This window comes from Thunnus albacares, chromosome 6 (assembly GCF_914725855.1).
Source record: "Thunnus albacares chromosome 6, fThuAlb1.1, whole genome shotgun sequence".
In the NCBI taxonomy this organism is placed as follows: domain Eukaryota; kingdom Metazoa; phylum Chordata; class Actinopteri; order Scombriformes; family Scombridae; genus Thunnus; species Thunnus albacares.
The window spans coordinates 29832978-29858707 of NC_058111.1; the positions used below are offsets into that span (position 1 = coordinate 29832978).

General features: G+C 43.3%; 1 protein-coding gene across 3 annotated transcripts; it reads left to right on the forward strand.

The window, feature by feature from the left end:
* The first annotated feature begins 3628 nt into the window (after nt 1-3628).
* On the forward strand, nt 3629-24279 carry zgc:165508 (uncharacterized protein LOC100101652 homolog). Of its 3 annotated transcripts, none has more exons than XM_044355357.1 (5): nt 3629-4224; nt 13940-14033; nt 14207-14389; nt 19081-19212; nt 19980-24279. In XM_044355357.1, exons 2-5 carry the CDS (start codon nt 13964-13966, stop codon nt 20639-20641), a joined length of 1047 nt encoding a protein of 348 aa, XP_044211292.1. In that variant the 5' UTR covers nt 3629-4224; nt 13940-13963; the 3' UTR covers nt 20642-24279. The 3 variants fall into 3 exon arrangements, with proteins under 3 accessions (XP_044211292.1, XP_044211291.1, XP_044211293.1); XM_044355356.1 differs by lacking the exon at nt 3629-4224 and adding an exon at nt 4728-4859; XM_044355358.1 differs by lacking the exon at nt 3629-4224 and adding an exon at nt 8277-8412.
* Nucleotides 24280-25730: the final 1451 nt, after the last annotated feature.

Genomic DNA, 25730 nt, shown 5'->3' on the forward strand with positions numbered 1-25730 from the left:
TATCTGGAATGGATCTTTAAGTTTTGGAAAACTCAAACCTCTTTAAAACTGCAATTCAAATGACAAGGTCTGAGGAATGAGTGGTGTGAGAGGATGTGGGGCAAGGTTATACTTAATGAAAACAAAATAAAACTAAGAAGATCAATCTTGCTGTTACAACCAAACTAAAACTGTTTTACAATATTAAAATTAAATTGAAATGTGAGTTCTTGGAATGGCCCTTTATTCATCTCTATTTCCTTTTACATCTTCTCTTTCATCTGGAGATGGTGTTTGAGTTGGTCTGGGTCAAAGCATGTGCTGTTCTGTTCGTCTCTACTGTGTCTCTGCTCAGTCAGGCACCTCTCCAACACCATCTCATCCTGTTTTCCTTCATTAAATTTTCCTCCAAGAAACCAAGACGCAGTTGTCCTGTTTATGGCTTAGCTCAGAGGATTATCTGAGTTCATCTGTATTTTGGTCAGTCTGGGTCTGCTGGGTGAGGGGTTTGTTCTTCGGCTGGAGTTAAACAGTCTGATTTCTCTTAAACTAGAAGGTTTCTCTTCTGCAGACACTGCAGTCAGGGAATTGGACATTTATCCTCTGCCTCCAGGCTCAGTGACTAGACCTCTTGCTGTTTTTTTTTCTTGCTATTTAAACAATTATTTGTAAATGTCTCTCATTTTTCCAGAATATACAGTACTGTGCAAAAGTTTTAGGCACTTAAAGTAAATTGAGGATACTTTCAAGAATAATGCCATGAATAGTTTTTATCTATCAATTAATTAATACAAAGTTGAGTAAACAAAAAAAACCTTAATGAAATCAATATTTGCTGTGAGCAGCTTTGCCTTTAAAACAGCAGCAGTTCTCCTCGGTACATCTGCACCCAGTTGTTCAGGTACTTGGCAGGTTGGTTGTTCCTGCATCTTGGAGAAGTTGCCACAGTTCTTCTGTGGATGTAGGCGTCTCAGCTGCTTCTGTCTCTTCATGTTAATCCCAGACTGACTCCATGATATTGAGATCAGGCCTCTGTGGGGGCAAAACCATTTGTTGCAGGACTCTTTGTTCTTCACTGAAGATAGTTCTTTATGACTCTGGCTGGATGTTTGGGCTCATTGTCATGCTGCAGAATATATTTGAGACCAATCAGACATCTCCCTGATTGTGTTGCATTATGGATACGAATCTAAACATCTACTATAACTTTTAAAAAGTACAGTACTATAAATAACAGGAATGGAGCCCTATATCATCTTATATTTTACTATTTTAATATATATGTCAGACTGATGTATAGCGCAGGATTTATCCATATATGGTCATGTATTTTTATATGCTTATGTATATAATTTCTGCAAAGCAGGAAAATGAGAATGTGCATGTGATCTCACAGTTGTTCTAATATTACTGGATATACTTATTTATATACAAAACACAACACACTGCAGCCATTTTTATATGCTTTCAAATACATTACAAGCAGTGAACTGTACATACTAGTTATTATTACTATTGTTTTTTCAATATAGGCGTAGTTTCTTTTTGTCATTTAAAGCCTCTGTTTTACAGCTTTCCTAGAACAGGAGACATGGTGGATTTCAGTAATGCATCCTAAACTTGTTATGCCCTGAGGTCCTGATAATGGCATCTCATGTGTTGCCAACACAGCCGTGTGGTCTCAGCTCTGCAGTCACATACTGAAGTGCTGCGCAACAGGCTTTCCGCACTCCTGTGGCTCCCGCAGCCGCCTGTCCCACAGCCCTCCGTTCGGTGGCGCTAGAGCACCGGATAAAGTGCCGTGTGGCATGAACAGGGCTGATCCTGCTACATAAGCTCTGGATTTGCCGCAACTTTGATGTGTTATGAAATGAGAGTTGAGTGCGCACTGCAGGAGGAAAGGAATCACAGAAGATTAGTCTTCAGCGCTGTAACCTGTAAAACCACAGAACATGTTACACTCCTACATGAATAAAAATAACTGTGACTAATGTGTTTGTTCCCACGTGGTGGATATGTGATGAGCAAAGTGACACACTGTGCAGATATTCGCCCAGTTTATTGTATTTTTGTTCACTTTCAGAGAAATTAAAGCTCGTAATTTTAGATCCCTAATGTTCCAAGGATTGCACTGAAATATGCAGTCACAACAGAAAAACACCTGTGGCACCAATGGCTTTTCATTCTCACTTTATTTTTGTCCTTCTCTGTCTCCATCGTGCGCATTTACGCACACACGGACATGTAATTTAACTCAGCTTTCTGCTGCGGGAGCGTCCAATCAAATTCCCCATTGGGATCTTTCGGCATCACACTGACTACATATCAGGTTGTATCACTGTGGTGAAGGGACCGAGAAACATGTCGTTCCTTTTCCTCTGATGTAACAAGTGCTGAAATATAAATTCCTGCATCTGACAGCCATCCTTCATCACCGAATTTCCACCAATCATAACTACATTTCTGTTGACAATTTAGGGAAATATTCCGATTTTCAAACCACTGAGGTCAATGTAATACACTGGTATGTGTCTCCCAGAAACGCTCAGAGGGAACATTTGGTCCTAAATGCTCTCATTTTTTCTCTCCTTTTAATAGTGCCACACATTTCACTCCACTGGCGCTCAGGAGTAGATTCAGTTAAAAAAAAACACGAGTATACCCTAACATTGATAAATAATATGGTTCATAGTATCTTAAAATATTGCCAAGCACTCATTCAGAGGCTGTTGCATCATTCTGTTGGGGATGAATTAAAAGGACCCCGGATCTGCTCTCCGGCAACAGATAATAGGAGCAGTAGAGGAGCGGCCGCTTGGGTCAGCAGCTCTGCAGGTCTATGTTTAGAGTCCTGGTGGGCGTTAAGAGAGACGGAGGGAGAATGAAGATGCTTCAGCGCCGACCTGCCTGGAGACAAGAGTGGGTCGCTTACAAATAGGCCACAATAGGCCTTTATTCCTCTTTTTTATTCTCGCCCTCTTCGGATGTGTTTTGCTATAATGGGTTACTTTGATTGAACATGCATGAACAGAGAATGTCAACCTTATTTTTAGAAACATTGACTGTATTTGGTCGCATGGACTTTGAGGTCGTAATGAGCCTGCAGCTAGGCCACTACACAGCGTGGGAGTACATAAAATGGGGTTCTGATGTCCTGAAACGTGTCTGACTGCGTGTGAAAAATGTCACTTTCCTCACATGTGATTTGCTGCCATAATTGGATGGTCACATTACTGCATCGTTGCACAACACCGTGTATAAAGCCCAGGGGCATTTAAAGGGTCCAACACGACCTTTTCTCCCTCGGACTATTTGATTGTTCCCGACAGGGGAAAAAATGAATTGATGTCTCACCTTCCGCACAAGTAGGTTTTTTTTCCCTCGTTATTATTTCTCAGCACTGTAACCTGCTCCAGGCTGTCATCAACTCTGCATGTTTTCCTTTTTAGACCTGTTGAAATATGCAGTACGTTCCTCATTTGTCATTATGTCAGTTGATATATACACGAGGAGAAATGCAATCCTTAGTTGACAACTTGGTCCTCCTGTGCGTTCACCACTAGACCCCTCCCTTCTCCCCATGATGGCTGGCATGTAAGGTGACACCAGCCAATCACATCTCATTCCGCTTCCACCTAACAGGGTGAAAAAAAAACAGTTCAAGGAGGCGGAAACTGGCTCGGCTGTATATAAGCAGTTAAGCGTGGGATTTTTGTATCAATGTGTCACCCTCCAGTGCTCCACTGTCTGACCGGACGACAGCAAGAGCGCACACAGAGCGCACAGGGACCGGAGATCCGTGCCGGTGTGTGGTGTGGACTTGACCGGCAGTGACCGAGAGGGGAAACCCCAGCCCCTGCAGCTGCTAAACCGGGACAGAAACCCATGCTGCAGCCCGACAGAGCGCTGTCCGTCCGCTGTGGTGCTGAACCGCAGGACACGACCCTTCAACCGGTGACGTAGAGCTCATTCAAGAAACACTTCATCTCAACCTATTATAAAAAAACAACAACAACAAGAACAAACAAACAACAAAGCTGCACGCACATTTTACATATATGGATTTGAAGCAAGTGAAAAAACACAGAGGACACAGAAAACACGGAGCGCGAGTGATGGTCAGACTTCCCCCCGCCCTCGGCGTCACTCCGGCGGCCTGAGCACAGCAGCGCGCTGCCGCTTCGCACCGGAACCCAGCGGAGCCTCCGTAGATGAGGAGAGTGCCAGAGGCTTTCGATCTGTGAGGTACGCTCGGCGTCTCTTACACAAGGAAATTAGGCAGGAAATTTGATAGATTGCACTCGGAAAAGGTTCTACATGCAGCTGCGAAAATGGGCTGTATGAGCTCCAAAGCGCCAGTTGGTAAGACTTGTTTTAATTTGCTCTCATGAAAAGCACGCTGGAGGAAGCCTGGTTTATCGCATTTGTTTTGCTGCAGCCTTTCGCGGGTGCAGAGGCTATGAAGTGAATTCGGGTGCTTGTAGTGCACAGCATGCTGTGCCTGAGATGTGATATGATAGCGCTGCTGAGTCATATGCATATGAATAAGGAGCCTTGAATGTAATATACCGTTTTTAAGGAGCTGGAATTTCAACAATGTCAGTCTATTGGAGGTTAAGTGGTGCGTTATGTGTGCAGGGGTGCATTTTAGTAGTGGGGTGGTGGGGATGAGCTGAGAGGCTGGTGTCTGCAGCCTAAACATCGCGATGCTTCGAGAGTTGCAAGAAGCTTTTTGGTGAGCACGCCAGTCAGAGGCACAGAAGACGGAGGTGCTCTTGACATCGTTGAGAGATGCGCTGTTAAACGGCTTTTATATTTGTGACGAGAAGACTCATCCAGGCACGATGGTTCTGACCGCGCTGACCCAGTTTAGTTGCAAGGTAGGACACCTCTTGCTCTTTATTCACACGCACTCGACCGCGCCAGATCTCCAGGTTTACAACTCGGTTATTTGTAAGGAATTTCAGAATAATCTCGCCTTGATGTTAAAGTAAAACGCATGAATTAGTTCGCACTCGCAGACATCCAAATGTAAACGGACGGGCGCAGCTTTGCACACACACATGCAGCAATACATCGTTCGCTTGTTGCCAAGAAACAAGCTCCCTGTTGCCACCGCATCTATTTGCTCTCACGGTTGTTTACACCTTTGCTGTACGCGTCTCCCATCCGCTCCGCTGGCGGCTAAATGTCGCCGAGGGCCCCGTCCTTTATGTGCTACCCCGACCTCTGACGCGTGTCCCCCCCTTTTATTTATTTGACTGGGTCTCCTCCGTAGCAGCCACAAATCAAACGTGCCCCACATCCATCCATCCATCCTTCATCCATTCATCTCCTTCTCTCCCACATAAACAGACGTGGCCGCTTATTCCTTCTGGTGATGTAACTGTGATATGTAACCTGCCCAACTGTGATTTATCCGTTATACCGCGCTTACTGATCCCCTCTCGGCCTTTAATTGGTTGTGTAATCTGTCTCTCCAGTCACTTGATGATTATGGCGCCTTGTCCCCGCGTCTCCTTGTCGCGGAGTGCGTAAGGACATGCCCTAGTCCCATAAACCTCACATAAAGCTCCCGTACCTGAACGTTTATCAAGGTTGCTATTACAGTGGGTCAATTGCTGCCACCTGTTTGACTCTCATATCCAGCCTGTATGTGTGTGACATCACGCTGCTGCTGGTCTTGACCTAATTGTGTTGATTCGCTCATAAGTGTCTCAGAGAGCCCAAAAGGCATGAGAGAGATGCACGGCCGAGGTCTCTATCTGCAGTTTCCACGACAACGGGAACTACAGAGAGAAGAGCGTGTGTGTGTGTGTGTGTGTGTGTGTGTCTGTGTGTGTGTGTGTGTGTGTCTGTGTGTGTGAGTGTGTGTGACTTAAGTAAAATAAATAAATAAAAATAAAATGAAGACTGCAATACTCATCTGTTTTGAGGGAAGAGGAGGCACTTTTGGAGCTCCAGCACTGTTTTAGAAAGATCACAGTCAGGGGAAGGAGATTAATTAAGATAAAAAGACGTCGAACAAATGAACAAATTAGCCACAGATTGAGGATGACCGCAGGTCCTCACAGGAGGGCCGTAACAAGTTTCATTCTGCAATGCTTCAGTTCACATACTGTGTGTGTCTCGTCTTTCATCAGAATGCATCTCAATCTCATCAATTTATTCCATTACATCTGTTTATTTCCGTTTCATTTTAGGTCTACAGCTTGCAGCCATGACCCTTAGATTGCATTCCTGGTCTGGCTCAGGGTCATTGCTGCAAATCCATCGGCTACAGAGACTTGTGCATTGCAGACGTGAATGCTAAAGAGTTCTGAAGTGTGCGCAGTCTCGTTTAAAATCTGTTGGGCAACTGTGTGTCGCATTAAAGGACAGTAAACCCGCTCAGCAAACTCACCGACTGAGCGGAGCAGCTTTGCCTCTCTCAGCTCAGGCTGTGCCGGCGCTTTAATGTGAAATGTGTGCATTTTAGGACGATCAGTTGCTGACGTGTCACCATAAAATCCCACTGGGTTCAGGCAAACAGCGGGACTGCATCATGGCCTCTGTGTACCGGCCTCATATGTCTGACACATTCTGGCCATCCATCTAATGCTACGCGCGCATCTTTCACTCCTCAAGACAATACTTTCATTGACCGAGGTGGCCTAGATTCAACGATACAATACACCCCGGGCATCTGATCTCATCACAACCAATTAAACGGCAGATATTGAATTCTGCTGGTGGGCAACTTGAGCTCAGCGCACAGGTCTTTGACCCGGGGTGAGTCATTGGTCTTGATATTGGACTCAATATTTGAGATGGGTGCTGGCGACTAATCGAGCGAGTTGTTCTTTTCACAGACAGTAACTAGAAACGCCTCCCTGCAGTGGAGGGCTGGAAAGATTAGCCAGGCACTGACATTTAGAGGCCCACCTCTTAATCTCGTTTTGCAAATCTGATTTGAAGAGTGACGAGCACGCGCAGGATTGCACGCGTGCGCATGGCTGAAGGAGCGTCAGTATGTGGCGGACGGGAGCTGTCCGGGTGCTGAAATGTTCAGCTGTGCGCTGCGCTGATGCTGTGTGAGGCCTCATCCACAGGAACAGGTTTTTAGGCACGGTCTACCTTTCGTCCATCATGGTCTACGAGCCTGCCCGGTCATGACGAGAGCAACTGAGAGAAAAGGTTAAACTCATGAAGTCAACCGAACAGGCTTAGCTATATATCTGGGCCGTTAAGTGACGTCTGCAGCCAGGAGGTTGCTTAGTGACATTTTAGCTCCATGTTGCTCTCGCAGCGTGGCTCTGTTTGGTTGTGTTGATGACGTAGCCTGTTCACGTTAGAGAAATGTGTATGAAACAGGGAGGTAAAAAAAAAATCCTAATGCCCTCACAGGCATGTCTCTTATTCTGTGCTTTTTTATGTGTTACACTGCTTCTCTCCCTCTGACAAGCAGAAGAAACTTCATAAAATATCAAACAGGCTTGGGCTGCTGCCAAGGCCTTACCTGCATGACACGGCATGGCTTTAAAGTGCATGGAAGTAGGCCTGCACGCCCGCCCCCTCCCAACTTATCTCACTACAAGTAGTCTCTACAGAGTACGCTACAATAAAGGCTTTTGTGTATACAGAGCCCTGCACTTAGACTTGTACCATGCACAATAAAAAGGAGGGTTCTCCAGAACAATTATATGCTTTCTGAAAGTGCGTGGTACAAGCCTGAATACGCTTTTTAAGTTTTATAGCACCCGAAATAATAGGCTACCTGCATCTTGATGTTGCTATGAGTAACTTTAAAGGAAATCTTCCAACAACATCCTATTAAAATGTTTCCTCAGATTTAAAACTTGATTTTTCAAATCAGAAGGCTCTTTGAGTATTTATACATCACAGTTGTCTTTTTAAACAGCCTATTTGTATATTTTGTGTAGGTGTTTGAATGTGGTTTTCTTTGGGGGAAACTGCAGTGAGATACGGCAACATAACATTCCCCTATATGGTCATCGCCCCTCAGTGGCTGCCCTGGGGAGGCATGATGGGTTGGCATGGTGATTGCAACTTTGACCATAAAGGAACGCGCAGTAAGGATTGGCCTAATCCTTAAAACTCATAGTTGGTCGTTATTGCTTTAGTAACTAACAAAATATATTATGAAAAAGATTATCGCCACATTAAAGTGGACGCATTGTTTTCATAATATTATTTGAACGTAGCCTGTTTATGTATGTATCCAGGAGGCTACTATGAGTTGTAAGGTTGTGAATTTGCTATAATCTTCACGTGGCTCTCTTCCTCCTGACAGTGGCGGTCGACGGTTCGTTGCGCGTGGACTGGAGCGCGGCAAGCTCCCTGTCTGACCTCGCGCTTTTGGGCAGCACGCGGACCTGCTTGGCGCGCAGACTGATTCTGACAGCACCTTTGGGCGCACTGGACTTCAGCGAGGTGCCCATAACTCTCTTTTTTAAAAAAAAAATCAGCCTGGTCTTGTTTTGTAATATAGCCTGAAGACTTAGCTTTAGCCACTTTTATCACTGAAACATTGGCTACTGCTATTTCTGCTTTACAACAATGACAGTTCAAATTTAAACGAACAGGAACAGTCATACAAAAATCATTTGAAGCTTTTAACCACTAGCTTACATCACTTTATGGTTAGGCTGTTTGAAAAGTGGTTATTTCTGACAATAAAAGCGTTCTGGCGCAACTTCACTTATTTTCAAGGTGCATGGAGAAAGGAAATAGCAGGTTTACCAAAAGGCCAAAACTCCAGCAACGCTTGCAGTAAGTAGCCTATAATGAACAACTTAATTGTTTATCAAAGAACAATTAAGTTGCCCTTTATACTTGGTGTTGCTTATATAAGCCATTTAATGTAAAGGTTAAGAAAAGGACAATACACACAACCTACACATTAAATTGTAGATAAAGAGGTTTTTCTCAGGCAGGTCTATAAAGCTTATATGATTCTTGATAGTAGATAGACTAACTTAACACTCACCTATTGTAGAACAGATAGTAATCTATTGTTTTTAAAATAAACACTATTATTATTATTATTATTATTAGGATAAATGATTAGTGTTTCAATTTCACTTGTATTAGGCTGTCACATTAACTGATAGAGCCTGGACTATTACTATATAAGGAAAACTTAATTCCAATATAGGCTAAATGTTCTCAACAGACATCTGTTTCTTATTGTTATGTGAGTTATGGATGAACTGTATCAATAAGCAACCAGGCCAAAATAAGCCAAGTTTATTAAAAGTTAGTTGACCGCCTACCAGACATGACTAATCAAAGATGACAGTCTCTCAGTAATTCGCCACATGAAGCAGAAAATTATTTTCTCAACCTTTCCTGGTTTAATAATTACCTAATAAATCAAGCCATCTAAGTCTTTAATATGTGTTTCAACCCCGGGTTCTTTCTCCATTTTAGTTTTCATTAATGTTAACCAGTTGGTTTCTAATTAGCTATTTGCAAGCCATTCAGCATAATTAGCAATTAATTTTTAATGTGGGATTTTAAATGGAATCTCAGTGTCACAGAGTGTAATGCTGCTCTACTTAAGAGGTGAGAACAGTTTGACTGATTGTGCTGTAGTGGCTCTCTTGAATGGTTGTTTGAATTCAATAGTCTACAGGAAACACACTTTCCTTTCCACTGAACACACATAGACTTCCTGTTGTCTCGTCTTTTTTACCCCAACAGGGCCATTTGACCCTGACATTCAGGACTTTAATGCAAGGTATTGCCTGTTCTTTTTGAACCAAGGCTGTTGAGTTCAAGTTAGTGGCTCAGAGATGATGATGATGATGATGATGATGAATCCACCTTGCCTCTTTTATCCATTAGCGCGCACCGTCTGTGTGTGAATCAGATGTGTCGCAGTGAACCAGCCAGGCCACGATTAGCAGCGTCTAAGTGATCCATTATGAAATGCAGCCTCTCACTCTTCATTTCACTGGACGACTGATCTTATCACATGTCTTTCATAGAGGAAGGATTCTCGAACACTTTACACACTCAGGGTTACACTTTGGCTAGATTTGGTCAGATTTTGCTTCAAGAAATAATTCAAAGTTTTGATTTTTGTTGAAGTTGTAGCAACAACTCTTGACTGACACATGACAACTATTTGGTCAATTGAGAACTACTCATGAGAAGACTCTACTCATTTACAATGTGAGGTTCAAATAAATGTCTGGCTTATTTTTTTGTAGCTTCATATTTACCTTACCTTATGCTACCAATGAGAGTAAATGTAGCAATGACGATGCAAATGTCTCATCTGAGACACCAGAGTTAGCTGGAAATACTAACTGATAGTAGGAAGGCACGTGCAAGAGTCTCTAATTTGGCTGTTGTGGCCGTTGGTTGGTGCTCTGTGTGTGTGACATCATCAGTGAATCAGGCATGCAGGCATACTGGGAGGAATTGTTCCATAGCGACCAGTTGCCATAGAAATGTTCCCATTGTGGAAAAGTTGAGTGATAGAGAGAGATAGAAAAGAGAGAGGGAGAGAGAGAGAGAGAGGTATGCACAGTCGGGCAGAAACGTGGCATGCTGAGGGATGAGAAGCATGTACAGGTTATTTTCCCCGAGGGGAGACAGATATCACACCAGTCTGCTCCACTGAAACCATTCATGGCTTGCATTTTCATATAATTTCACTTTATGATGGAAGTCATAATGTGAAGTGCCTGTGTGTATGTGTGTGTGTGTGTGTGTGTGTGTGTGTGTGTGTGTGTGTGTGTGTGTGTGTCTGTGTGTGTTTTGCTACAGACAAAATACATCTGCAGTGCTGAAGAAAATAGGCCACGCCACAGTGTTTTGCACTTGATGTTTGATAAATAAGAAAAGGGTTTTTGACTCAGCACAATGGCCCAAATTAAATTTCTGTTGTGATGTAACCTAAATTAGCCCAAAAATAGAGTAACAAATACAAATACCTCTCTGCCAGACCTCTTAGGAAACCTGTGGTGTTGTTTGACATCTCTGCAATGGAAAACAGGCTTTTCTGGGGCAACAACATTTGTTATTTAGGGTTAATCACATCATAAAATGGAACAGAAATAACTATATTTAAAAAGCCACATTGAGATATTAAATTAAAGTTTGCAATTTTATGTGAACAAATGTCAATCATGAGTTTGAATAAAGCCACACGCCCAAAAAAGCCTTGAAATGCACTTTTGTGTGTGTGTGCGGCCTTTCAGGTGACGCACATAGGGACACAGCAGTCAGGTCAGTTTAATGTCACATGTCAACCTGCACTCTGACTGCTCTTGGTTCCTAACAGGCGCGTTGTGTTGAGGAATATGTTGTGTTTTTCTCAGCGCTGCACTCGCCCGCCGCACTGACTCACGGAGGCAACAGTTAACCAATGATTTAAAAGCCATAGGTGAGCCTGAAGAGCATCATGACAGCCTCTCTAGTGTCTGTGTTCACCAGACCATGAAAATGTATGGCTTCTTGACACTGTGTGTGTGTGTGTGTGTGCGCACTATTCTTACAAGGGACAAATGTGTGCTTGTTGGAGAGCGTGAAAGAAAAGATGCGGCACTGTGGTCGAACTGAAGCGCTCCGTCTGCTCTAAGCACTGCTCGTGTCTTCCTCTGTGTTCGCTCTGCTGTTCAGTAGGGCAGTGGGGGAGCAGAGGAGGGGGGTAGGAGGGGATGAATGGAGCAGCAGAGCCAGCAGTGCTGTTAACTAGAGCTGTGTGGTGCGATGATGCTCGAGCGTACCAGTGAACCCAGTTTTCAAAAGCTCATACTGATGTGTTTGAATGTAATACTTAAATCGGAGCATTCTGTGCCTCCAAACTCCAGAAATGACAAGTTGTCTTTCCAAAGTTTTATCTTCGTCAGTGTAGAGATGTCTCTGAAACAGCATTCACATCGTTATGGGATACCCAACTGGAAAAAAGAGAGGTTTAGGGGCATCAGGCAGGGTGAGGCAGGAGCTATAGTGTTGGACCCCTGCAGATGTATAAAATCCTCCCACATCACACTGGAATGATTTCTTCAGGCAACCATTTGATGACAAATAAAACATATTAAGCTGTGGGTGGAAAACATTAACTGCCTGACATCGGATTTTTAATTAAAGACCAACACAATGTATCCTGCTAACCCTACTCGAGGGTATATGTCACATCTTCTCCAGATTATCCTCCCGCTGATCTGTGAGCTCCTCTGCAGCACAAGAGGATTATCATGCCTCGTGGCAGCCGGTGATGCCATCGCGATCTCGGGATCTCCCTTTGCTCTTCCGACAGATAATTTTGTTGTTGTTTGTTTGTTCTTCAGATGGTGTTTTGTTGCTATTAAGTGGAATTGACAGGACAAGGTCAAGCTGATTCCTCTGGGATGGGCTAACTTCATCAGGGTGTCCGCTGTTTTCATATTCACTGCAAATCAAATCGGGTCCGTATCGAGTGATGACTCATTGATGAAATGACAGAAAATAGGAAAATGTAACTTCAAAATGACTCAACAATCCAAATACTTATCATGTTTACCAGTGGTGCAGTTATTCTAGCAAGTCACATAGCTCAGTGTTGTTTTTCTAAAAGAAAGCAGCTGAAACCAGACAGACACCACCACATGACTGGACACAATCTGTACCTGTTGAGATATACATGTCTGCCTAAAACCGTCATCAAATTGCTCCGTCAGCCAAGTGTGTTGACCCATATTGAGTAACAAGACGGTCGCCTCAGCTCAGCATGTGGCCTTTGCTGTTGACGTGCCTGATTCCCACGTGAGTACAGGTAGGGCTATAAAAAGAGTTATCAGACAAAAGAACTTGTCAACACCCGATACTCCCTCTGTGGTTTGACTTTACAGAGCAGACAGATTTGATGGAGGACAGACTGGGAGGAGGGGGTCCATCTTTTGTCTACTGTCTGGTTTTGTAAGGAAATTACCTGTCTAATGGTCTGGACACAGAGCTTTAGCAGTTTCCTTTCAAGAGTTTGAAGATTTCTTTTTTTTATGTGATCAGTTGAATATTAGCAGGTGCATCTTAAATCCCTTATCAGCTGCATCTGGCAGCATTGCAGAGGTCCACTTGGGCATCGCCTGTGTACGAACAATGTGCAAATATAAAACCACTAAACTAGAAATACATTTTTGTGCTTAAATGCCCTCTTTTGTGTAGCCATACAGTAGTTACAGCAAAATACTCAGAGAAGGAAATAGAGAGATGGGGGCTGATATGCAACAAAGGTCCGCCACTATAATGGAACCACAGATGGTGCAGTTATGTAGCATGCGGTTTACCCAATAGCCTACCAGGGCACACCAACAGTGAACTACTCGAGTTGTAGCTTGAGAAGAGTCAGCTCAGTTACCTGAACAATCTATTAGTGTGCTCATTAGCCAGCAGGCTAATTTAACAAGCCACCAAAGTTATCATTGAGTAGCCACCAGTGTCACTGGCTTATTTGAAAAAAACAAAAAAAACAACGGTTTTAATCTTCAACATGAAATAATATACAATTAAGTTATGTTTACAAAAAGACAGCAACAGATACGTAGCTGAACATGTCATAATAATCTGCAACATGTTTAAGATGCTAGAACATGCTACATATAAACATAAACATTGGCGTATTTATGTGTAGCTCTTGAGGTCATCACTGTTCAGATTCTGTGCGTGTGGGCATGAACATAGATGCACGTGTATGTTGTTGGTGTACACCTTGTGACTCAATAAAGCATTGATTGGTGTGCAAAGAGAAATACCTTCAGTTTTCAAGGTCCTGAAGTACACTGAAGTAGCTGAAGTACACACAGGAGTCTCTCCTCCATCAAAAGACAACACTGGGTTTTCCTGTGTGTCATAGCAGGATGTATTCAGAAGCCGAGTTACATTCATGCTGAGCTGAGCTACAGTAGCAGTTTTCCCCTGAGTCACACTTATTCTCATCATTATTTTATTCTTTCTCTTGTCGTTCCAGGTGAATGTTGATGACACCATTGAAATGTTACCAAAATCAAGAAGAGCTCTCACCATTCAAGAGATTGCTGCATTAGCGCGATCCTCCCTGCATGGTGAGTGCAGCATTTACCCACATAAACAAGTTCATGAAGGCAGCTGATAAACAAACATATGTATTTGTACATACTGTAATTGTATATATGTATACACATACTGAAAATGTCTCACTGTCATACTAAAAATCCCAGATTATGCTGTAGCATAACCCCTAATGTTTGCCTTGTAGGTATTTCCCAGGTAGTGAAGGACCATGTGACAAAGCCTACAGCCATGGCTCAGGGCAGAGTAGCCCATCTCATAGAGTGGAAAGGCTGGTGTAAGCCTATCGACACTCCAGCAGCCCTGGAATCAGACTTCAACTCTTACTCCGACCTCACTGAGGGAGAACAGGAGGCACGCTTTGCTGCTGGTAAGATTTGGTTCTCTGTTTTGAGATGTTTGTTTGTTTAATATATAAATATTACAGGAAAAAACACCCTGCTCTGCTACACTCTAAGCTCAAGCTGAGAGACCGTTTTTTAAATGTGGAAAGGTCACTTGGCAAGAGATACACTGACTCACACACCTTGGACAAGAGCTCGTGAAAATGTGCAAAATCATGATGAAAGATCCCAGAAGAGATCCTCATTAAATGAAAAACCATCATAACAAAAAGGTAAACATATTTTAAACAGGTACAGATGAGTATTAATGTCAGATGTTCACATATAATCACAATAATTATATTTCAAATAGATCCAATCACAATGTGGGCAGAATCAGGGTAAAAAGAACACTTATTAATTCCAGGTGTAAATGCAAAGGCCCGTGATCAGATGTCATTAACCAGATATAGTTTCCAGATACAGATTACATGTTATGTCAGGTGTAAATGAAACATCTGATTCTGCATCTACTGTGTGCAGCCACATCTGTTGCCCTTAACTCTTCTCCTTCACACGTAGAGATGGTTTGCTCCTCTCAGAGCGCTGCTCACCCTCAGCTCATCTGTCTCCTCTATCTTTTACTCACTCACCTCATCTTTTACTTTTCTTTCACTCACTCCTGCCCCCTCTATTCATTATCCCCTTCCTCCCATTCACACTGTCCTGTCTTTTAATGTCCCTTACTGCCCTCTGTCTCTTTATCTCCTCTTTTTCTACGTCTTTTTCACCTCGTCCCTCCTGCCCGCTCTCCCCTCCATTCTCTCGCTCGCTCCCTGCAATGCAGACTCTCAAGGTTAATTTGCACAGTAAGGTTTTGCTCCTGGCTACTGCCACCGTGACTGAGCGATTTTCCTCTGTGCCTCCTCTCTTCTCCTTTCTTTTTTCTTCTCTTACATTGCACTATTTACATGACCTCACTCTCTACTCTTCTCTTTCTGGTTTTATCCATTATCACAGTAAAAGTAAGATCTGTTTCTTTGGTTTGGATAGTGGTTTTATGACTCAAGTAAGCTGATTTATTACATCAAATCACAAAGTTAAAAGCTCCCAAAATGGTTCTTCACACTCTTTAAATCAAGCATTTTAAACATACTGGTTCTTAACAGTGTTATTGATGGTCTTTGTAGAACTGTTTGAACCTGGCCACCCTTTTCAGATTTTAAATGACACTAAAACAGGGTGTAAAAGGGTGTAAACAAGGATTTCTAATGCTCTGCACATCCTTTTATTATATTCATTCAGCATAACTGGGAATGGGGTGGGTTGACTATACATTATAGTCCTATGTTTCTCTTTAGTTTACATCATCAGTGTGTGTCCAGTTTCCACCCCATCAGGGAGCTGCTGACTCCTCTTATTTTTGTCAACTGTCTCCTTGTAGCCCGGTGATGGTGTTACTGTGGGTGACTGGACAGGCTGCGTGAATGTCAGTGAGCACGTCCATACATTAATTGAGCATGTGCAAGTGTGTGAAGTGAGCATTTGTCTGTAAAAGGTGAAGACGTGACAGAAAGAGTGTGTGTGTATGTATTTGTAGGAGGAACCCTAAGAATATAGAATGCAGGTAGGGTTGTCCTATTGATAGAATGACTTCTGCCAGCACACATACACACACACATATACATTCTTTGCAGTTAATCCTGCAGTGTCTCTCCATGCTGCATGAAACTGGCTGCCAACCTTGACACAGAGAGAGGCTTATGTCACAGTGTGTGTTTCTTTATGTGTCTGAATGAAAGAGAGAGAGACAGTGTGTGAGTGAGACAATACATGGAAAGTTCATGTTATGTGTGAAGTGTGTGTATATGTTTGTTAGAGTAGCTGTATTCCAGTTTTTGGTGCACTGTGGTGTGTCAGTGTAGCAAAAGTATATGTGTGTTTACATTATCTTGGCAGCAAACAGGCCTGTTTGAAATTTTCATTTTGGAAAGTGGCATTAGGTGTTGGAAAAAAATCGCTTTGATACCAGTAAAAGCACAATTCAACAGTGCAGCAGAGTGTGATGCTGTAAGAGCTGTGGTGAACTTTGACAAAAACACCACGTCCAACTGCATGTTTTTCTTAAAGTGAGCATCATGCATAAAAAATAAGACTGTGTTCTTTATCCATTTGAAGTTCCTGAGGACTTCTAACCAAGTGAATATTTATGAGGAAAGAGCTGACAAGGGTAAAACCGATTCAGGGCTAATTTACAAAGAAGACAGCCATGCAGTCTACTTAAATAAAAATTTATGACTAGATACGTACAGATAAAGTGAATAAGTCCTAGTTGCAGTAGAAATGTAGCAAGGTTTGTGTGTATGTGAGTATGTGAGAGAGAGAGAGAAGAAGAACCTGTTTCTGTTTCAGACATTCACAGGGAGCACATTCTAGCAAAACTGGGATCAAGGTTAAAATAAGGATGAACAAATTTGGGTTCAATTTAGGCATCATTTCATGAGAGACTTGTTACTGAGCAATTATTTCATTTTGATGTTAATAAAACACTCAGCACTAATGGAAAGTGAAGTTCTGTCACCGTTCCTCCAAAGAGACTATCTGCAGATTAGCGTGCTAACATGCTCACAGTGACATTGTCAAAATGCTGATGTTTAGCAGGTATACTGTTTACCATGTTCACCATCTTAGTTTAGCGTGTTAGCATGCTAACATTTGTTACTTCGCACTGAACACAAAGTACAGCTGAGGCTGATGGGAATGTAATGATGGAACAAAAGACTGGTATTGCCACCTAGAACCATGTTGCTAACATGCTAACAAACAGACTTACTGATGATGTAAGGGTCATACAGACAGAGGAACAATCTATCTGTAGGCATATCTCTCTACTATCTCTTTATCTTTATTTAGGGCACTTTTGTGTGGTATGTAGGTCAGAGACATAAAAAAAGTGTGTATGCAGGTGAAAGCTTTTTCTTCATTGGTTGAAGGAATTTTAAAAAAGGCTTTCAATGGAGAACTAAAGAGCAGCCTAAACAATTGCATTTGCCGGAGGATATGCCAGTGGTTGTGAGGAGAGTTCAGGGCCCAGCTATAGTGGAAGATGAATGAGAGTATCGATCTCTCTCTGTGGGAGACAACGCATGAATACTGAGCATTGACCGGAGAGAGTCGAGGAGAGAGACGAGAAGAGACTGAAGAGAGAGGGTCAGAGAGATAGAAATCAAAATTGGATGTGAGGGACAAGGCTGAAAGATTGCACAGTGAAAGAAAAGGGAATGGTAGGAATGAGGAGAGTCAGGTGAGTCGATAGAGCATTTTATTGAGAGAGGCGACTGGAAAAAAAGACATAAAGAAGAGAGTAGATGAACGGGGAGGCATAGGTGGAATATTAACCCCCCCACCCCCAGGGCAGGTACACTAACTAAACTAAAATCACCTGTTCCTCAACAGGATTTACAGCACACTTAAAAGGTATCAAGATGGTTTCTTTCTTGTGACATCTTCAAAGTGAATGTTTAGGCTATTCCTTTATTCAGTAGGACTTTTGTGGCTCTCTTTTTGACATGAATGACTAAGCTCTTTGACTATACAACAAGAAATGCAAAGTTAATAACAGAAAATCACACAGAGGGTCAGGGGCCCCTGAGCCCTTAGGAACTGGGGCCCAGGCCTGGTAGACCCGTTTGGTAACCGAGGAATACAAAACAGACAAAGAAGAGGACGAGGGCAAGCAAGGAGATCAAGAGAGAAAAAGAGGGAGGGATATTTACTCTCTGATTGGCCAGCTGCTGATGATGATTGGAGGTGATTGGTCACTGGGACATTGTGGCTTACTGGTTCTGGCGCATGCTGAGTCACGTCAGCCATGCACACACATGCACACACGTCCTCTCCGTAGCCCTGTGTGTGTGCTTCACATGTACATGTTTTCTTTTGAAGAATTGTGACCGAGATAAGCACTGAATGGGACAATTTACAGATTTACAAATAACTAACTCTGCAATAGAGATATTACAATACCTCAGATATATAATACATATGTGTGTATATATATATATATATATATATGTACACCAAACCAAACACGTACATTCAGTTTTTAAATTGTTTTGCAACTTAATGAGAAAAAAGACAAAAACACAACACCAGAAATGGAGAAATATGAACAAATACACCAGTAAATGAATAAGTCAAGAAACTAAGAACAAAAATAGAAAGATGTAAAAGGATTTAGGGTATGCCAGGTTATTAAATTCACCTTGTTGTTCACACCGTGTCATGGAGGCAGTCACTCAATTTCTGGCATAGTTATGATGTTATACTATGAGAGCAAAAACTTGATTTTCATTGAAAATGTCAGTGATGATTACTTTACTAAACTATTTCCTCTGGTATTTCCAATGACATACAGATTTTTTTCCGTGCTTTCATAGCATTCTCTCCATGCTTCTTCTAACTCACCGTCTGCTCTGCGCTGGCAGGAATGCAACCTGCATACCAACACTAACAAACACTCAGTGACAGCCATCTTAAGTGCACCCGCCAAATGACCGCTGAAGAACATCGACTGTAATGGGAATGCTGTCTCTGTCCAGTCTAATTCTACACTGTGCACTTTGTTCCTCGCACAGACCTGCCAATCAAAAAAAGGCTACATGACGTGGCCCTGTGTCTTCTTGTTACCATGCCAACCATGTATTTGCTTGTGTAGCTCATGTGTGTGTGTTTGCAGGTGTGGCTGAGCAGTTTGCCATAGCGGAGGCTAAGCTGAGGGCCTGGTCGTCTGTGGACGGCGATGAGTCCAACGATGACTCATATGACGAAGACTTTCTGCCAGCCAATGAGCCCACCACACAGAGCACAGGTATGCACCCACACACACACAATAGCTAAATCACATTTATTTCCCTCATATTGTCCCATGCTTCATAATTCCCCACCACACACCCTCTTCCTCATCCATCTCTCTCTCTCTCTCTCTCTGTCCCTCTATCTTTCATTGTCCCAGTGCCCTAGTTTTCATCCTCTCCTGACATTTTTTTGCTCCTCGGCGCAATTTGATATCCCTCCTGCAAGTTTAATATCATTTCCTTTTGCTGCAGAGACAGTGTCTGTGTGAGGACGGTGTGTGTGAGCGGGTTATAAATACACAGAGTGTATTTGACCATGGCTATGTGTATGTGCGTGGGTGTGTGTCTACCAGAGCTTTCATCTTGATTACACTGAACCACCAATAACCTGTCCTGTAGCTAATAACATTCAGCTAAGTGTTGTTGCTGTATCTTCATATATTTATCTATGGCTTCTTACCTCCTGGCAAAGGCCATTTAGTGAATGCTGTTTCATATGAACCAGCTTGTACGTGATATTAATCAGCTCTGAAACCTGATCTGATTCAATAACACTGTGAAACCTACTTCTTCACTTCACTGTCATATAGATTTTAACTTTCAGTGTTTTTCAATACCGGCCATATGTAAGGTTTGCTGTTGTATTTCCTGCAAATGTTTGATGCTGCAACCACTCAGTGTCCCTAGAGGAAATATTTCAGTTTCATCTCATGTTTCTTCTCTTATCGCTGTTTTTCTTCCTTCAGGACTTCATGCTTACAGTCTGTATCATTCCCTCTAGATGTGCCATCATATCCTCCCTACTTGAAGGACCTGATCCACAGCCAGCTTTGCCAACATCTGGGCCTGAGAGGGCCCTGTTGTGAGAGTGTAGGAGGCGGAGGAGGAGGAGAGGGAGGTGGCAGCGGAGAGCCCTCTCCTACAGCAGGTTCACCAGACACCCTTTGTTCCAGCCTCTGCAGCCTGGACGAGCACCACCCGCTGCTGCGTGACCTGGGTGGCCACCGTGGCACCCACTCCCACAGCAACGCCGCAGAGCTCGCGGCAAAGATCCTGTCGGCACTGCAGGGAGGGGAGGAGCTGCTGCTCGCCCGACTTCAGAGGGTGGGGCAGAACGGGCCCGGTGGGGGGGACTGCAGCTTCCACAGCCTTGGCGGGGGTGGACGGGGCATCAGGCCCTGTGGGGGTCAGGACTCTCCTTGCTACTCCGTGTCTTACTCTGAGACGTACCTATCACCCGGCGAGGATGACGATACCCCCTGCAAGGACTATGAGAGCCCCGTGTGCCAGGTAGAGGCAGAAGGCAACGGGGTGGAGTACCCGCCCAACTATGACCCACGCAGGAGGGTGTCCGACGTGGCCTCCTCTGGGGTCGTCTCTCTTGATGAGGAGGATGAAGAGGAGGAGGAGGAGGAAAGGCTGGGAGAGCCAAACAACCAATGACTCCTCTCTTCTCACCTCAGTGTTTAGTCCCCCCATGCTCTTTGGAGGGTTTCTTTTCTTTGCAAGAACTTCCCCACTTCTCCATGGTGTCTGAAAAGTTTGAACCTTTGCGCATGTTGTTTTTTTTTTTTCTCCTCTGACTGAAGTCTAAATCATCCGTCTTTGCCTTACTTGCAGCATTTCAGCTCCTCCTTTCCACATCATAACTGCTTTGTCCCCATTCGATGTATCAACTCTATTTTCTTTCAAGGCGTCCAAACAATCTTTTTTATCAGTGTGAAAACAGGAGTGCTAGACTTGCTACAGCAGCCTATGGTAAAAAAGTCCAATGACTTACCCGTGGGTATGACGCTCACAGTTTTTGGCTCTGTACCTTCCTGTGAAGCAACTCCAAAAACGGACACCATCATCAGGCAGACAGAGTGACTGAGTCCACAACTCTGACTTACCTTTGCATGTGTTTTGCAAGTGCTGAAATCGATGGGCTGACCCGGTCATGAGCACGGTTTGTAATCTCAGCTGTTCTGTATAACCCCGCCCATCTCCCCAGCGTCTCCCATTGGGGGGGCAGGTCGCACTGCATCCTGGGACCTGTCCTCACCAACCCCCTTCCCTCCCCCTCCTTTGCAAGAGACAAAATAGCATCCTTTTGGGCATGGCTTGCTGAGTATGCCAAACTATTTAACCCTGTCACTACCAATTATGAGCAAATGCTGGAATGTCTTCAAAGTGACAGGACATAGTATGTATTTTAAAATAACAAAGTTTAAAAAAAGATTTGTCACAAATGATATGACAGAAATGATATGCTTTTATTGTACTAGTTTTCTATCACTCAAACATGTTGTTGTTCACATTATTCCAAACATCATTATGATGGACATCTGCCATAATGATCAACTATAGCTACTGGATATTTTTGGGGTTCTGTGGATTCCTGCATGGAAGACACAAGAACTTTGGTTGTCTTAAAAAAATACACAGCAGCAGCAGCAGCATCGACGACAACAAACACAAACAGAATGTTCCTGAAGTGACCCTTCGGCGATAGATGTTCGGCAGGAAGTGGCGCAGGCTGATAAGAGTTGCATTGGAGATTTTCTATATTTTTGTATGCGTTGTCTTGCTTTGATCTCTTTGCCTATGCGGCGTGCCAGTGTATGTGGTTTTTTGCACGAAGCTAACGTGGGTGTAGATTTCTCCTTTTCTTTGTTATCACTGTGTGATATAGTCTACTGGGAAAAAAAATAACAATACAAATGTGAACAAAAAAGTTTTTATTTTATTTTTTATTTCAAAAGAGGATACTGTGATACGGTCTGTTATTGCCATTTGTCATGATCCTCGCAAAGAGCTGTTGTTTTTTCTTTTCCAAAAATGTCAAAATGCTCTTCTTTCTCTCCTCTCATACTGACTCCTGAAAAGCTTTGCCTTTTATTCTGTACTTTCCCTTCTTTTCTATGATGTTTGCAAAAGGGCATGTTTATGTGACACATGCAGATACTCCCATCTCCATGGTGATGTGAGGAGCCCTGTTAAGGTTCTCCCAGAGGGACTGTCATTCATACAACTCAGGAAATCCCATCAGACCAGAGCATCAGTGCATCCCGCCAGCACGCATAACTACACTTATCTCTCACCCCCCCATCTCGGTGTGCTTGTGTGTGTGCATTTTGGGATTTTGAGTGCGTGTTTGTTAGAGAGAGAAAGCCTTGTGTGCGTAGTTATTTTCTACAAATAATTAAAGCACAGATTCAGTCCCCACATTTCTTTTTTTAGTTGTTTGACTGTTTAGAAAAGCCTCAATGTGTGCAGATGTGTGATAGTGTGTGTGGATGTATTGTAAGATGTCAGCAAGCTCCTCAAGCTTGCACTGTATATCCATTCCAAAACCCCTCCACTGCAGCGATTCCCTTTAAAACAGTGTCTGGTGTAGCTGAGCTCTCGTTGGAGGTTTAACTTTTACTGGTGCTGGAGATTAAAAAAAAAAAAAAGAATAGCAGCGCATACTTTGGGAAATGATTTTGAAACTAAAATAAGGGAGGACATTGTTAAATCGGCTAACTTAAATAAAAAAAAAGCTACATGAAAATGAGAAGTACAAGTCAGGAGAGTTGGAGAAGACAGCGACAACTCAGGGGGAACCATTGAAGCTGTGCCTTTCATTCGTCACCTTTGACCTCCCAAGTTGCACCGTCATCATCACCACATCCTCCACGCTGTCACTCAGGCCATAGCTTCCCAAATAAGCATCCATCTCTCCTTTTCAAATACCTAAAATCAAAGCACTACGAAAACCATCTCAGCCTGAGTTCAACAGAGGCACCAAATATCCTGTTGCATCTCCTGTGTGTATTCTCCCGCCGTAGTTGGAGGTTACAGCGGGGAGATTTACGTCATTGTCCTTTTGGTTGACATTAAAAGCCGGGCGATGCTGGCCAGACGAGGTTGTGCTTTTGTCCGGGCGCGGTGACGTGAGCGCACCATTGTTCATCAGCCCCCCCCCCCCCCACCACCTTTCTATTTATCCACTCGCTCTGTCCACCGTGCTTTTGCTCCGTCTGTCTCTCTGTGTGTCCCCATCCTCTCCCCGCAGTGTGTGTGTGTGTGTGTGAGAGAGAGAGAGAGAGAGAGGACGAGCACCTTGGTGTGATGTGTTTTTCATTCACCCAGCTGTCTTGTTCTTTCTCTCACATACACATGCATATCAATATACTTCTGAGGACCATTACTACATTCATTCAGTCAGTTAACCTTTAACCTTACCCCATCCTAGAACCTAAAGTCCTAATCCCTTTGTAGAAATGGCACTTGGTTGGATTTTTCTCATCTTGCTATCCTTGTGAGAACATTTTGTCCTCATAAGAATAGAAACAGAATAATTCCGGCTGACACACACACAGACAGCCTGATGAATGTCTCCTCTCTCCATCCTTCTGTCTCTGTCCTGTCATTTCCTGCCACCTCACCCTCTCCTCTCCTCCCACCCCTCTTTGTCTCCGTCCTTTTCTCTTTGCTTCTATCCCCCCCCCCCTTCCCATTCCTCTCTTCCTTTCCCTCCCTCCATCTATCCCCACAGGGGGCTCATTACGTAACTAAGAGGACATCTGAGTGCTACCTTTGCCGACAGGCAATTAGCCCACGTTTATAAAACCGCCTGACGAACAGGAGATGCTTATCTCTCTCCTGTCTTTTTTTTTCACCCTTGTGTCTTTTTCCCCTTCACTCCATCTGTACCCTCCCTTCTGTGTCTCACACTGTCTAAATGACATCTTTTGAGGTTAGCTGTCCCAGAAAACTCCTAGTGGTTTGTGGAAAGTGATGACCAATGAAAGAAAGTGTTTCTTGCTCAGCTCTGTTCGGGAGTGATTAATATTTCGTAGACCAATAACAGAAGAACACCCTGCTGTCCTTGAGTCAGCCAGATGTCTTTAGAGTGAAACATGTTTCCTTTTTGTGTGTGAGTGTGTGTGTGTGTGTGTGTGTGTGTGTCTCTGGGCAGTGTGTTTTAGTTCGTTGCTCCTGGCAAGTGCCGACATTGGATAGCCTACTTATCAGAGAGAAGTGCTCCAGATTCTCTCTGTGTGTGTCTTTGTTAGAGTGTGTGATAGTGGCGGGAGAACCCAGCTCTATAAAAAGACATCAAAACATCTGTCGGTTAGTGTCAAGGCAGGAGGGCATGGTAGTGGCCCCTGTCACCCTATACCCTACTTACCATTTTAGAACAAAGCTGAAGGGCCCCAGGAGCCACACTCACCATACCACTAGGCCCCCAGCGATGGATATTAGGTCAAAAACCTGTGAACACAACTGAGACTGAGAGTGTGAAAACTGAATAACACAGAGAGAGATGGTCTGTGTTTAACCCACATTAGCCTCCACTGCTGTGGCTGGTCTTAATTAAAACGTCCCACAATCCTCGGGAGGGGGGGGTGCACGTGATGACACCGGGCACATACACACACACACACACAAAATGAAAAGAGACTTACATCAGGTTTGTAGAGTCTAGAGAGCAAAGCCATACAACTCACCCAACAGAGACAAAGACACTATGAACTAACAGGGTACAAGGAAATAGATGACCCAAAATGAATGTACTGTCTCATCCGCATCAATCCAACACACATTCAACCATCTCCTCCCTCTGAAATCTCAATCCTGTCTTGTTCTTTTTCTCCTCTTTTTTTTCCCTTTTTAATTCTTCCTCTTTTGGCTGAATGTAATTATTTGAATATTGCCACCTTGGATTTGAAAAACTGAATCTTTGTTTGCTGCATCTGATATTATTTCCAATTAATAAAATATTGTTATTGTTCTTTGCAAAAAATATATATCTGGTGTGATTTTTTTAATGTCATATGCAAAATCCTTTAAAGACGGATGGAGTAAGAGATAAATGAGAGAAGTGTGGAGAGCGCTATTAATCTCACTGGATTCCATATGGTGTTTTATGGTTATGGTAATATAATGAACTATTACATTAGCTCACCTCTTCCAAGGCTACTGACTACAGAACATACTCCTTACAGCCACTGGGGTACATATACCGTAAAATCTGCTGCAATTAGCTCCATGACATGATGACATCATCATTATTAAGTTATTACCGGGGCAAAAGACAGCAATCAGAAAGAAACCGCACCGTCGCAGTGGTCTTAGTGATCTTACAGCAGTAAGTATTTCATTTTTCCATGACATCATAGGCCCCTGGGGAGCTCAATAATCCATTTGGCCGGTTGGCAGAGCGAGGGGAGGGAAATATCAGAGCAGGACACGATGAATTTCAAACCAAGGCTTGCGTGTGTTATCGTCAGGGTTTTACATGCTTGGACAGTACACACAGACAGGCGTGGTTTGGTGGAGTGTTTCTAAAAATGTGACAACGGAAGGACAGTAGGTCCACATGTTTATGTGAAACCCCAACAAAAAAAAATAGCCCAAGAATGAGCGGCATTAGAAAACTAAACTGCAACTAAACTAAATTACTCTCTGATGTCAAAGTAGAGTTGAATAGGTCTAATTTGAAATAAAGTAACTATACCTGAAAGACTTTTATGCTGCTTTGCTTGAGCACTTTTCACAGCTC